This window comes from Palaemon carinicauda, chromosome 16 (genome assembly GCF_036898095.1).
Source record: "Palaemon carinicauda isolate YSFRI2023 chromosome 16, ASM3689809v2, whole genome shotgun sequence".
Taxonomy (NCBI): Eukaryota; Metazoa; Arthropoda; class Malacostraca; order Decapoda; family Palaemonidae; genus Palaemon; species Palaemon carinicauda.
The window spans coordinates 38,436,301-38,451,300 of record NC_090740.1 but is presented as its reverse complement, the minus strand read 5'-3'; the positions used below and the strand labels follow the sequence as shown (position 1 = coordinate 38,451,300).

The following is a 15,000-nucleotide window of genomic DNA, read 5'->3' as shown; positions in this document are numbered from 1 at the left end:
CCGAAGTAAAATTCGAGCAAATTTTTTGACTCAACACCCGAATTTTATTTCGACACACGAAGTAAGCAATTTTCGTCGTACCGGTTGTATCTGAATTTTTCGACACACGAGGTACAATTCGAACACGTTCTTACTCTACACCCGAATTTTTTTTCGACACCCGAAGTAAACAATACCTGTACGCGTAGTTGGTACTCATAGCGCCGGATTTGTTTTTTATTTCCGCCGATAGAAGGCAGCACTTCGACCTCGGAGGGACCCTCAATTAGCGTAGCTTGGGTCAGTCCTCTGTTCTCGTCGGCTTCGTGCGGTTGTGCCCTGTGCGTTCTGCTATTACTGTACTGTTTTAATTGTGATTTTTTACGTGCATCCTTTTACGGTAATTTACATAAAGTATGGGTCCTAAAAGGCTTAAGTTTTGCAAGTGGTAGTGGTAGTGGTGAGAAAAGGAAGAAGGAAATGCTTTCTTTAGACGTAAAGCAAGAAATTATTGAAAAACATGAGTGTGGCGTCCGCGTGAGTGAACTTGCTAAAGAATATGGCCGTAATATGTCGACGATATCGACAATCCTGAAACAGAAAGAAGCCATTAAAGCAGTGAAACCTTCTAAGGGGATCAGCATCATTTCAAAACACCGTAGCCCTATCATAGAAGATATGGAGCGACTTCTGCTAATCTGGATCAAGGACAGAGAGATTGTTGGCGACACCATCACCGAAACCATCATCTGTGAGAAGGCGCACGCCATCTTCACGGACTTGAAGGAGGAGAGCTCTGGGGGTGATGCTGGGGAGAGTTCAACCGAACCTTCCTCAGACGATTTCAAGGCATCTCGTGGCTGGTTTGAGAAATTTAAGAAACGGTCCTGGATTCATTCAATTGTTTGCTACGGAGAGGCTGCTAGTGCGGACACAAAGGCTGCAGCTGACTTTGTCAAGAACTTTGAAAGGATCGTACTGTAAGAAGGCTACGTAGAGCAGCAAGTGTTTAATTGTGATGAAACCGAGCTGTTTTGGAAGAGGATGCCCAGTCGAACCTATATCACCGCCAAAGAGAAGAAATTGCCTGAGCATAAGCCAATGAAGGATCGGTTGACTCTTGCCCTATGTGCCAATGCTAGCGGGGACTTTAAAGTCAAGCCCTTACTGGTTTACCATTCTGAGAACCCTAGGGCCTTTAAGGCACACAACGTGGATAAGGACCAGCTTCATGTTTTCTGGCGATCCAACTCGAAGGCCTGGGTCACTAGGTAGTTCTTTGTGCAATGGGTTAACCAAGTTTTCGGCCCTTCTGTGAAGAAGTATCTTCATGAGCAGAAATTGCCTTTGAAGTGCCTGCTACGCCTTGACAATGCACCCCCCCCCCCCACCCCCCCCGCGGACTTGAAGACAATATCTTCGATGAATTTAGGTTCATAAAGGTGCTGTATCTTCCACCAAATTTTTTTACTTGAAATCATGCAATGATATACAAATTAATGGTGACAGGGTAAATTAAAGAAATCGTTTAATTTATATTTAATTACAACAGTCAAAATGAAATAGAAAATTTATAACTGAGTAAAATAAAATTTAATCCCTTTGCTTGAGAGAATCCTTGTCCTTTGTGCACTGTAACCCTTCCAAACCGTGCTATATTCTTGGAGAGATGACCTTACGCCAGACACCACTCCAGCACAACATGGTCACCACTGAATTTTTCCATAACCTGACAATACAATGAAATATCTATAATAGAGGTCATGGCCATCTATGGATTAGACTAAGGCGTAAGCCTTAAATGTTTTTACTTAAATGTAAATATATAAAATGTAATAAATTAGATAGCAAAGACCGTAATATCCTTAGTATTTAGCTAAGTTTTAGGCTAGCCTGATACAAATATAAAGTTATTTACTAGGTTAAATGCCTAGCTTAAAGTTTAGTATAAGTTTTTTCCAGTGCTTAGTCTACTTAGCCAATATGTAAGCAAGCTCAATAGCCCAGTCTAAAGTTTTTAGAAGTTTTTTAACGTTAATATATAAAAGAACTGAGTTACTCGTTAGCTTAACCTCTGATACTTAAACCTCGTTGAGTTTTACAAAAGTTCACAAGAAAACACTTATAACAATTATTAAGTTCCTTCTAAATATCACGAACTATCAGGTAATAATTTATAGGACGTGCAAGTTAGGTTAATGAACCGACAAAGTTCATATATAATCAATTTGAAAATCGACTGAAACACGCGTAAATGTAACTCGATTCTTACCTCCAAACTGCTAAAAACCCGTCTCCTTTCTCTCCCCAAATCCTTCGGTAGTTTTGTTGAATTTCGCCTTCATCGTCAATAGTAGCTGTCCTCGGCAAACTTCTTAATAGTAAATCTTCATATTAATTATACCATTAAACTCTGTCATCCATGAAGACTATAAGCAGATCGGCTGATACACAAAAAACATGTAGGAGTGTTCGACAACAGGTCCTGTCGTTCTGGTCTTCGAGTCACAACTGCTATTCTGCGTTTTGGCAGTTATATCGTCACCTCTTCTTCGAGACATTATATGGTCGTCTCTGCTAAACTTTGTTATTTCGTTTATAGCTTTGGGTTTGAAAAGGTTAATCAAGAAAACATTTATCATGAATCAGCCAAATTAACTTTATGAAGATGAACTTTAGCCACAATAAAGTAATAATAGTAAATCTAAATAGCTAATTACAACTTGGTGATTACGATTCATGAGAAGTAGAAGGAACTCAAAACATAAACTCCTAAATCCCATGCTTAACAAGAAACAAAATATTTTAAAAGGTATCCGGGAGTTTATGTAAATAAAAGAGAAATAACATACTGTCAAGTAAACAATAAATGTGAAATATATCTTTGATATATTTTGTATACTCCCAGCAACAATTTGATTAAAGTTTACTAAGTTTAATCAAAGAAACCATTTGTTCACCCTTTACTCACTCCCAGCAACAATTTCATTACACACTCTTTATAGCCCATGTGTATCTTACCCCAAAGAATATGGTAATATACATAACCATGTAAGCCTATTATACTAGGCCCTCTTGAACCAAGAGTTCTGTGTTTCTCATAGATTCAAGTGCAGCGGCCCGTTTACTTCTCTCTCTGACTTTTAATTGATCAATAGGTAATTCAGTTTCAATTTCAACAACAGTATGAAATCCTTCTTTAGGAAGAAGCAAAATGAGTGAATCTGTTGTCCTGTACACAACTTCACGAGACTTACCCTTAAGCACACGAGCTGCTTTTACTTCCCCTAGGTGATTTACTTCTGTCTTCTTTACTATACCAAGTGGATAAGTACTTGGTTTGCTCGCGTCCTCTTTAAACAGAACAATATCTCCAACAGCCAAGGTTTTATGATTGACAGGTCTGTAACGATCCCTTTTATCTACTGCTTGATTAATGAGAGTTGCAAGAAACTCTGAATGATATGCCTCAACTAGTCTGTTTCTAGCTTGTCTAAGCTTATAGTAATTATCCTTAACATCATCAATAGCACTACTACCAGGCACCCAATTGGTGTCATCTGAAGAAGAATTCTGCAACTCGGGAATAATGTTCACTGATACCAGATCATAGCCTTTAAGTAAACACTCAGGAGTTATTGGTTTTTCTACATTATCAATACAAGCATCTCTCAGACTATCCTTAAAAGCAATTGGTCTTTTGTTAATAAGATGGACAGTTTGACAAATAAGGAAGTAAAAATCTTGATAATCAAGCACAGTGTTCTTAATAGAACTAAAAATTAGCTTTTTCACCATTTTTACACAGCTTTCAACTAGTGAACCCAAAGAACTATTACCTTTGGCATAATGCTCGAACTTCAGGGGCTTAATGTCATTTTCTTCAAAGAAGGCATGCGTTTCAAAATCGTTGAGAAAGGTTCCAATGATTCTACTACCAGCAGTGAGCTGGGATCCCAAATCAGATATGCAAAATTCCGGGATGCCAAACTCATATATGTGTAGTTGGAAGGCCTTGAGAAAGTCTCGAGTATCAGCAGATAAACATATCTTCAAGTTGATGGCACGACTCCACAAACATGTCACGCATAATAACCAAATTTTCTTCCTTTCACCATTCCATATTACTGTATAAGGACCGATGTAATCTATGAAAATATACCTGTATGGAATAGGTGGTGGATTGCTCCGAAAATCCCTATAGGCACTCTGATTTGCTTTGATTGGTCTCTCATTAAGCCTTCTACAAGTTATACATTCTCTAAGTACCTTCTTTACTGTGGAATAAAAGTGGATTATCCAAAATTGCTTACGTAACTGAGCCAAGATCGAATACACACCAGCGTGTCCTAGACTAACATGCATATCACGAATAAGCAATTTAGTTAGCAAACTATGCTTAGGTAACAGCACAGGAAAGAATTTCTGTTCGTTTCTTCCGAATTTACTCCGGATTCTTAGCAAAGTGTCTTTGCTCTGGAAAATATTCATTTGAGTTACCAAATTGGGAATGTTTCTTTTTAATGTATGACTTTTCTTGAAGAATTCACAAACTTCTGGGAAGTTATTTTCCTGTTCTTTACCTATTATCTGCCTACATGCTAAAGCATAAAGATTTTTCTCCTTGACACAATTTCCCCAATGAATGTCGATTCCTTTATTTGTTAGTTTTTCTCTGATGTTCTTGATGAATTTCAATACCATCCTATGAACAGTTGCTAGCTTATGGAAACTGGAAAACTTAGTCAGGGGTATCAAGTGTTCAATGCTCTTTATGTCTTTCTTGTTATTTTCTTTACTTTCAGAATCTGTTGAGACAGTGATTAAGGAAGTATCTTCCCTTTCAAGGCCGGGTACTTCATCTCTCTTTTCAAGGGGGTTTGGCACCTTAAAACTAAACTGAACCTCATCTTTCTGAGGTTTCTTAAGAAACTCGGGTCCACCATGATACGCAGTCTTCTGAAGTCTCCTGTATGAGACACATCTACTAATATAATCTGCAGGATTATCATATGCATTCACAAATGAAAATGTTATTGGGAAAACTTGGCACAAGTCACCTATAGCTTTCAACCTATTTTGAATAAAAACTCCTTTCTTCTGCAATTTATCATACTTATATGTATAAGAGTAAAGCCAATTAAGAGCAACCATACTGTCTGAATATATCGCCATGCTCACAATTTTGATTGGAGTAACGACTGATTGACCAGCAAGTTCTTGAAATAAACTGATTAGTGTCTCTGTGGCTAGTCCCAAAGCTTGAAATTCAATTACAGGAATGGTTTTCTTCTCTAACTGTTTGTTAACGACCCTGCTCTTGGCGGTCAAAAAACTTGTATTACCATTGAAGACATTTACAATATACACCACAGTTCCATAAATATCCTTACTTGCATCTGAAAATGCTACTAGTTTATAGGTACCATCTCTCCTACCCAGGAATCTAGGAATTACTACTTTAGGAGTAGAATTCACCTGTTTTCCAATAAGTGTCCATTCCCTTTTTAATGTTTCTGAGAGAGGGCTATCCCATGTGATAGTCTTGTCTTCTTGAAGCTTTTTAAGAAACAGCCTGGCCCTGTTCAAGATTGGTCCATAGATATTAAATATATCATAGATACTATTCAATGTTGACAAAATTGACCTCTTTGTGCTAGCTTGCGTATCAAGGAAAATCTTACCAGGGCCTAGTGAGTCTGCTTCCCTATCCCAAACCATGCCGAGCAACTTTACCTCTTTGGGTGTTTCACTATCATAATCTCGGTCAATCATTTCTTGCAGTTCTGCATCGTTTGTTACGAATTGTTGCAATTCAAATTTGTATGGTCCAAAGATATTAGGGAGACAGTAGTACGCTTCATATAAAGCCTTGGCAGAGTTACACGAATATGACCCATTGTCCATATAAATGGTATTATACAGCGATTTCTTTAAGTTAACCATTTCCTCGTTGGCACTCTCAACATCCAATATCAAGATTTTGAACAAAGCTAGCATGAGATGACAAGGGCTAGGCCTTAGGCCAAAACTTAAACGCTTGTTCCTATAGCCCACAACAGTAAAGTCACCCTTAAGAATATTTCGATACCATAAGAACAACAATCTATTCTGATCCTCTTCCTTGAGTCCTATCATCAAAAATGCCTTTTTCAAGTCAAAACAAATCATATGGGAGTCAAATCTCTGCATAATCAGAGAAGTTGCAATTTTGTGATTCAGACAAGGGCCTGGAAGCATACACTGATTGTGACTATAAGTGCTCTTCGCATTTTTGTTTTTCTCACATAAGTTAGACAGAAACACGACTCGACACTTGGTCGTGTCTCTGGCCATTTTGAACACAGGCATATGAGGCAAGAACCTAGCTTCTGGATGTTCATTTATAAAAGAATTAATATCTTCAATTTTCTCTATGATTCCCAGATTTTGTTGCTCTTTAAATACATCATTAACCATCTTTAAATGCTCAGGTTTATTCTTCATACGTGTTAAGTTAGACTTCAGTATCATCCGGGATAAATTGAAGTTCTTCCCTAACAAATGGGATATCTTCTTGTTCCACATCAGTGGCATTACTAGTCTACCTTCTTCATCTCGTTCTGTACTATCAAGAACATACTTTACTAGCTTTTTATTGGTTTCTGTGTCATCTTCAGATAGCTGGGATTTTTCATAGTCCAGATATTCGATGCATTGCTTTTCAAGCATTTCTTCCGTAGCTTTAATCAATTCAGACTGCTTTAGCTTACCCTTTTTGTTAAAAATAGCATAGGTTGAATTAGTGTTGGCTTCTTGAACTTTGATACTCGCCGGTGATCTGTTGGAAATCAAGTCAACATCGTCATCTCGAAGTTCAGACTGAGAGACTGCTAAAAAGCTATGTCTATCGAGGAATTGTAATTATTTATTAGTCTGGGCAGCTTCCCCTTCCATACAAAGTGTGTCTCCTTGAGTGCTAACCGCAGTATGTGAACTATTTCCAATATTAATGTTAGGTAAATAATCCAAGTTTTTCATCATTCTGTTAATATTACCTGTGAGCATGACACCAACTGGAGTGTCAAGATACACAGAGGGATTGCTTAATCCAAATTTGTGTGTAGTTAGCGACAGCAAAAAGTCAGCATCATTTCCCAAGATAAGACCAATGTTACCAATAGTGTCCACACTACCACTAAGAAACTTATCTGCTAAAATGTAATGTCTATCTTGAAATTCTTTAACAATGACATTTAAGCCCTCCAGTTTCAACTCTATATCAATACTGGGTACAACAACTGCTTCGATGGAATGCCATTCCCTACCTAACTTGAGAGGTACATTAACAATATCAGTTACAAGGTCCCTATTAGAATTAAAACCATGAATAGTCATATAGACGTTTTTTGCTAGGACAGGGAACTTCATATGGTTTACATGCTTATTACAAATAAAATTTCTCTGGCTACCACAATCTCGTAAAACTCGAACCACATTATTTTCTTCAGCCACAGAACATGTAAAAGTTGGTAAAATTGCAGCACCACCAGTAACATTTTGATGAATTTCAGCTAATGTGAGGCTATTTAAAGTATGCTTCGGTTCTGGCTTTTTCCCACTAGTATGCATAGAGGTTTCAGTGGATTCAGTATTACTAGAATCAGAAGCTTTAGTACTGGAACTATTAAGCCTCTCTTTAGCAACACACAGGTATGTAAAATGCCATCCACTGCAATTTCTACACCTTTGGGTAAACTTGAATTTACACTGACGAGTCACATGATTATGATAGCCACACCTAACACAAGCATTCAGCTCTTTAAGTTTCTCTACTTTCATTTTAGGATTCGCAAAAACTGGGCAATTTACTAGCAAATGTGCGGTATCTTGCTTACCATCCTTTGTACATAGGATACATGACTTATATTTAGGGCTAGCACTAACTTTGGTTGCGAGAGTTGTGCTTGATTCTATATTCTTCGTCCTAGTTTTCTCCTTTTGCTCAACATTTCTTTCATTCGTTCTGTTATACCTCTCAACAGCCTCAAATATGTTACTTTCAATTTCACTTAATGAGGGTTTGCTTTCATTTGTTATCTGAATTAGTAAAGATTGAAAGCGATCATTAAGACCATGCCATATGAAGTACTGGAGAACATCGTCAACTTTAACGTCAAGCTTTTTGAATGCATTCATAATAGTTTTCATCGAGGCTACAAAGGCATATGGATCACCTGATAAAGTTAACTTCAATTCTACAAGTTTTTTAATTGCATCATATTTTTGTGTTAATGGAGTTGCAAATGCTTGCAATAATAATTTCTTTGCCTCGTCATATGACTGGTTATCAATATCAAGAGAATCCACAAGTGCCTTTGGAGACTTTGACAACTGATTTCGTAGATACATAAACTTTAAGTGATTTGACCAATTTTGTTTGTCAGTCAATTTTTCAAATTCATAAAAGAACTTCACTAAACATTGACCCTTGGTGTTGTCATATTCAGGTAAAGGAACTTGAGGCATCCTTAACTCATTCTTAAGGTTAACTACCGGGGTAGGCGTGGTTACAGTTTCTAAACTAGAAGCCTGTTGCCTTTGTAAACTTAACAAAGCCGACATTATCTTTTTCTGGTAGTCTTCATCTGTGAAAATCTTTTGTTCAATGGAGCTTTCGTCTTCCTTATCTATGACATAGTTCAATATTTCCTGGTCTAACCCTAACAGTTCTTTTTCTAACTGTTCAAGTCTGTGAATATACAAAAGCCTATCTTGTTCAGACAATCCTTCGAGATTCGATTGAACTGTATTATATATCTTTGTTACTCTTTGCCGAGCGTAAGAACGCCGTTTCTTCAATATATCCTCAGACATGTTAATAATTCTACAACGTTAATCTAATACCAAACCTAGATAAACACAAATCAAAGTTTCCAGCAATTACGAATATTTATCCGTGTTACAAGACATATATTCACTTCAATAAAAATATTCAAATAATGAGCACAAATTTGATGCTTTCACTACATATACCAATAAGCCTATATCAAATATGAAAAATAAAGAAGCCGAGGACAGCCCCACCCACAATAAAAGGCTTACAACACAAAGGACAGGGAGGTTAAGGATTGCACGAATCCTGTCACGGTCGCCATATGGAAAAACTTTTTACTTGAAATCATGCAATGATATACAAATTAATGGTGACAGGGTAAATTAAAGAAATCGTTTAATTTATATTTAATTACAACAGTCAAAATGAAATAGAAAATTTATAACTGAGTAAAATAAAATTTAATCCCTTTGCTTGAGAGAATCCTTGTCCTTTGTGCACTGTAACCCTTCCAAACCGTGCTATATTCTTGGAGAGATGACCTTACGCCAGACACCACTCCAGCACAACATGGTCACCACTGAATTTTTCCATAACCTGACAATACAATGAAATATCTATAATAGAGGTCATGGCCATCTATGGATTAGACTAAGGCGTAAGCCTTAAATGTTTTTACTTAAATGTAAATATATAAAATGTAATAAATTAGATAGCAAAGACCGTAATATCCTTAGTATTTAGCTAAGTTTTAGGCTAGCCTGATACAAATATGAAGTTATTTACTAGGTTAAATGCCTAGCTTAAAGTTTAGTATAAGTTTTTTCCAGTGCTTAGTCTACTTAGCCAATATGTAAGCAAGCTCAATAGCCCAGTCTAAGGTTTTTAGAAGTTTTTTAACGTTAATATATAAAAGAACTGAGTTACTCGTTAGCTTAACCTCTGATACTTAAACCTCGTTGAGTTTTACAAAAGTTCACAAGAAAACACTTATAACAATTATTAAGTTCCTTCTAAATATCACGAACTATCAGGTAATAATTTATAGGACGTGCAAGTTAGGTTAATGAACCGACAAAGTTCATATATAATCAATTTGAAAATCGACTGAAACACGCGTAAATGTAACTCGATTCTTACCTCCAAACTGCTAAAAACCCGTCTCCTTTCTCTCCCCAAATCCTTCGGTAGTTTTGTTGAATTTCGCCTTCATCGTCAATAGTAGCTGTCCTCGGCAAACTTCTTAATAGTAAATCTTCATATTAATTATACCATTAAACTCTGTCATCCATGAAGACTATAAGCAGATCGGCTGATACACAAAAAACATGTAGGAGTGTTCGACAACAGGTCCTGTCGTTCTGGTCTTCGAGTCACAACTGCTATTCTGCGTTTTGGCAGTTATATCGTCACCTCTTCTTCGAGACATTATATGGTCGTCTCTGCTAAACTTTGTTATTTCGTTTATAGCTTTGGGTTTGAAAAGGTTAATCAAGAAAACATTTATCATGAATCAGCCAAATTAACTTTATGAAGATGAACTTTAGCCACAATAAAGTAATAATAGTAAATCTAAATAGCTAATTACAACTTGGTGATTACGATTCATGAGAAGTAGAAGGAACTCAAAACATAAACTCCTAAATCCCATGCTTAACAAGAAACAAAATATTTTAAAAGGTATCCGGGAGTTTATGTAAATAAAAGAGAAATAACATACTGTCAAGTAAACAATAAATGTGAAATATATCTTTGATATATTTTGTATACCCCCCCCCCCCGCGGACTTGAAGACAATATCTTCGATGAATTTAGGTTCATAAAGGTGCTGTATCTTCCACCAAATACCACCTCTATCCTCCAGCCCATGGACCAGCAAGTCATCTCGAATTTCAAGAAGCTCTACACCAAGCACCTATTCAAGCAGTGCTTTAATGTCACGCAAAGCACAAACTTAACTTTGCGTGAATTTTGGAAAAGCCACTTCAACATCGTGCACTGCTTGAAGATCATAGATCAGGCTTGGGTGGGATTAACTTGACGAACCCTCAATTCTGCCTGGAAGAAGCTGTGGCCTGATGCAGTTTCTCCCCGAGATTTCGAAGGTTTTTGACCCCAAACCTGATCCCGTGGTGGGTGCAGCGGAAGACGTAGAGGAAATCGTCTCCCTTGGCAAGTCCATGGGTTTGGAGGTCGACGCAGATGACATCACGGAACTCGTTGCCGAACATCACGACGAACTTACCACAGAGGAGCTCAAGGAACGCCATGCTATGTCTGAGCACATGAGTGATGACGAGGAAGGGATCGAGGAGGTAGAACATGTGTTAGGTTTGGCGCAAATAAAAGAGGTGTTAGGAAAATATCAAGACGTGGTCTACTTCGTCGACAAATACCACCCAAAAAAATTGCAGGTTTGTCGTGTAGTTGCGCAGTTCGATGATGTTTGCCTAACTCACTTTTGAAACATTCTGAAAAGCCGTACCAAGCAACTATCTATCGATAGCTTCTTTAAAAAAACTACGAAGCGAACTCGTGATATAGAGGATGGAAGTGGTTCAAAGAAAACGGCAAAGAGTGAAGCGAAAGAAATTCAATCAATTTTAAGTGAAGAGAGTGAAAGTGATTAAAATTAATCATCAAAAAGAAAAAAAAAATTATAAAATATAAAAATAAAAAAAAAGAAATAAGCTAAGTTATGTTAAAGTTCACTTAGTGTAAGTTAGAATAAGTTATGGTAGTGTACGTTTATCGTAGTTAACCTCTCTAACTCCTTGCCGCCCGTCCGTCTCCTCTCTGCGTAGCAAGACCAACAGCACCTGCGCTGGAGTTTATAAGGTAAAGTGACGCTAAAATTCCGTTTCTTATTTATCATTTTTTGATAATTATTCTTTTTTACATGTCTATTATCTAATTTAGTGTGCATTATTCTCATGGGTAATTATGTGTAGTAATTTATTAGGGAGTTATCATAGGTTTTTGGGCACAACCACGGATTAATCCTATTTCAATGTATTCTCATGGGAAAATTCGTTTCAACATCCGAACATTTTCTACACCAGAAGTCGGTTGTGGAACGGATTAAATTCGTATGTAGAGGTACCACTGTATGACCTTATTAATGCAATGTGGCATGCCTATACTGAGTCACATTTCACGATAATTGATTCATGGATCATTATTATTATTATTATTATTATTATTATTATTATTATTATTATTATTATCATAATCTATACATTGATAAGATACCATATTTGTTATTTATTTTGTGTTTCACGCTTTAAAGGAAATGGAAATAATTTCATAGTATACTCGTGTGTCACTTTAAAGAAAACGGAAATAATTTCTTAGTATACTCTTACAAATTCACATTAGACTTTGATTACTTAACCAAAGCACATCATATATAGTTTTCCAAATTTTGTCTTTAGCACCTGATTCTCTTTTTAAATATTAGACAAAAAATTAAGTTTTCTCAATTTCCATAAAGTAGATTATGAAATTAATCTAGGGCCTTTTCCTTTAACGACTAATCCGTTGTTATTGTAAAAGATTTCTCATAATTCTGATCACCCTTGGCTTCAAATCTTCCTAGACATTACTCAATTTCCCGTCCGCCTATCATACTTAATGACCATTAATAAAACTCAAGGATAGACTTTCGATAAGGTTGGGATCTACCTACCACAACCTTGCTTAACTCATGGACAACTTTATGTGGCCTACTCAAGAGCAAAGTCTATGAACAGTGTAAGAGTGAAAATTTGTCCTCAGAATAATTCTACTTATGGCCAGAGAAGAGGAACTACCTTCACTAGAAATATTGTATATAAAGGAGTTTTATAAATTGTTTCATGTATTGCTAATTTTTTAAAGTAAATATACAAGTCAAATCTTATTACATTTTATTCAAACATGTATAAGTTATGAACAAGATAATTAGTATTGAAAATATCATTTCGTGTAATTTACAAGGGTTGCGCCAGTTATTATTATTATTGCTATTAAAAATAATTGCTGCCCAAGTGGTATCTATCTTGCTGTTGAAATTTTCTATCGACCATATTTTCCTTCTTTCTTCAGTACTGCATTCCACTGGTAATTGTGCTATATTTGTTATCAGCAATGGGGGAAAAATCACGAAAAGTAAAATGGTCAAAATAAGTACAATTGAGTTCAGCTGCTACATATTATGAGAGCTATAGTTTGTCTCCTTTCATTGTCAGGCTGAGTTTTGATAAAGTTTGTAGAGCTGGTTCTACATATAAAATGTGGCTGATTTGTCAAGGAAGGCGCTGGTGCTGATTGGTTCTCATGGGTGGAGTCTATATTTAGTCTAAGATGAAGCTGTTCTCCCATTATCTGAGGTGCTAACCGAGAGATGGTCCGTCACAGTTGGGCTGCTACTCGGCTCACAACCATTGAAACTGGGTGGAGTCCTGATTTGAGCAAGGACTCAGCTCTTGGTGGGAGGCGTTGATTGGCTAACGCAATGCCTGATCGGGGATCAGAGTCAGGCAAGCTGCTCAGCCACTGAGATTTCAGGTCCAACGAGTCTATCTTATTACTGATTGGCTGAGTTGCAGGCCATGAGAGTTCCAACTGCAGGGACCTGCCGTGCCTGTAATTTCCATTATCCTCGTTGATTCTCACAAGTCGCTAGGAAGAATTTTTACTGCAGGAGGGAAGGAGGAACATATCCGTATCATTTCCAGGCTCTTATTTTCTTGCTGAATGAACTGGACCTCCAGGATTCCAAGCCTTCTGCCATCCAGTACGGTAGCCTGACTACTGGTCGAAAGACAATTGGTAGAATGACAACTCATCAAATGAAAATTCATCGAAATGACAATTCGTCGAACTGACAATTCGTCGAAATGACAATTGGTCAAATTGTCCATAGTCTATCATTTTGGATGAAAAATTCAAGCTCTGGCTTTGATTTATAAATGTGAAAATAATGTCGTAAGTCTCTTCGTCCTTTGACCCCAACAAAAAGTACAGCAATGGTAAGGTTTTATTTTTAGCAATTAGATCATGGATAGTGTACAACTGTGAATTAACTAGAGCACAGTCGAATGTGCCATCAAAAAACCAAATACAGTTTTGGGATAAAAGGTCAAATTTCTAGCAGTTCCATAATTAGTCCCTTTTTCGTCTTCAGACAACTTAAAATTCTAACCTCTTGTCGTAATGTTTAAGTCTTCATCTTCTTATATGGACGTTTCTGTTCTCAAAAGAGAAGCTTTTTTTAGCTAGTGCTCCTGCTACACTCAAAGGCATATTACATGTTGCATCATATACTTTGCAGCCAATCACTTCTTCGGTTTCACAAGCCCTTTGCTAAATTTCATTTACAACTTACAAGGCAGCATTTCGAGTATCGTTTGGCGGATGGTAATCCCGTGAAGGATTTCCTTGAATCATATCATTAATAGTTTGTAATCTTGCTCCACACTCACTCCGTTTTTCACATCTCCAGTATGTTTTATCACAATGTTTCTTATCAATTGTGTAAGAAACCTTCATGCAAAGGTTTTCTAGCACTTCGCTCGGTCTTTATGAATTCAATTTAGCTAATGTGTTATAGTGAAATGTTTGATATTAGATACTTAAAAACAGAAATTATTTCAAATTGTCATTCATTTCGACGAATTGTGATTTCGACGAACTGTCAGTTCGACGAATTGTCATTTCGAAGAACTGTCAGTTCGACGAACTGTCAGTTCGACGAATTGTCATTTCGACGAATTGCCATTTGACGAATTGTCATTCTACTAATTGTCTTTCGACGAATTGTCTACATACCATCCAGGACATAGCCAATGATATTATTATTTCTAATGATAACATCTTGTTTAATGTTATTGTTATTTATAAGGAGTTGGTGCATCTTAATAGGCTCCTGTTGGACAAGAGAGCAGAATCTTTTAGAAAGTCTTATCATCGTCATTCCAATATTCATGCTAGAGTATCGACTGACTGGGAATTGGTAGGCATATATGATGTTGAACTCCTTCAGAAATTCCTACACAGGAGGGTCTGTGAAAAAATTTTTATTAGTGGGGATTTTATCCTCATAGTCTAGAGCACGGGTGCGGAACCCTTTTTTTGGATGAAGGCCATCTTGCAATAGAATTTTGTTGGTTATTTTATCCTCCAAGTAATTTATTAGTATTCTAAAGAAAGAGTGATAGGTTTAT

At 36.8% G+C, this 15,000-nt stretch overlaps 1 protein-coding gene and 2 long non-coding RNA genes across 3 annotated transcripts; all 3 read right to left on the bottom strand.

The window, feature by feature from the left end:
- Positions 1 to 1,531: 1,531 nt before the first annotated feature.
- LOC137655034 (uncharacterized) lies at positions 1,532 to 2,451 on the bottom strand. The gene is made up of 2 exons (XR_011046782.1): positions 2,252 to 2,451; positions 1,532 to 1,708 (listed from the first exon to the last, which is right to left on the bottom strand). It is a non-coding gene; the product is annotated as an uncharacterized lncRNA (long non-coding RNA).
- Positions 2,452 to 3,039: 588 nt separating this feature from the next.
- Positions 3,040 to 6,690, bottom strand: LOC137655264 (uncharacterized). The gene has a single exon (XM_068389149.1). The coding sequence runs from the start codon at positions 6,688 to 6,690 to the stop codon at positions 3,040 to 3,042; it is 3,651 nt and encodes a 1,216-aa protein (XP_068245250.1).
- Positions 6,691 to 9,214: 2,524 nt separating this feature from the next.
- On the bottom strand, positions 9,215 to 10,134 carry LOC137655033 (uncharacterized). The gene is made up of 2 exons (XR_011046781.1): positions 9,935 to 10,134; positions 9,215 to 9,391 (listed from the first exon to the last, which is right to left on the bottom strand). It is a non-coding gene; the product is annotated as an uncharacterized lncRNA (long non-coding RNA).
- Positions 10,135 to 15,000: the final 4,866 nt, after the last annotated feature.

Bases quoted from the DNA above. Each gene is read 5' to 3' on its own strand.
- LOC137655264 (XM_068389149.1), bottom strand. From the start codon at position 6,690: ATGCTTGAAAAGCAATGCATCGAATATCTGGACTATGAAAAATCCCAG.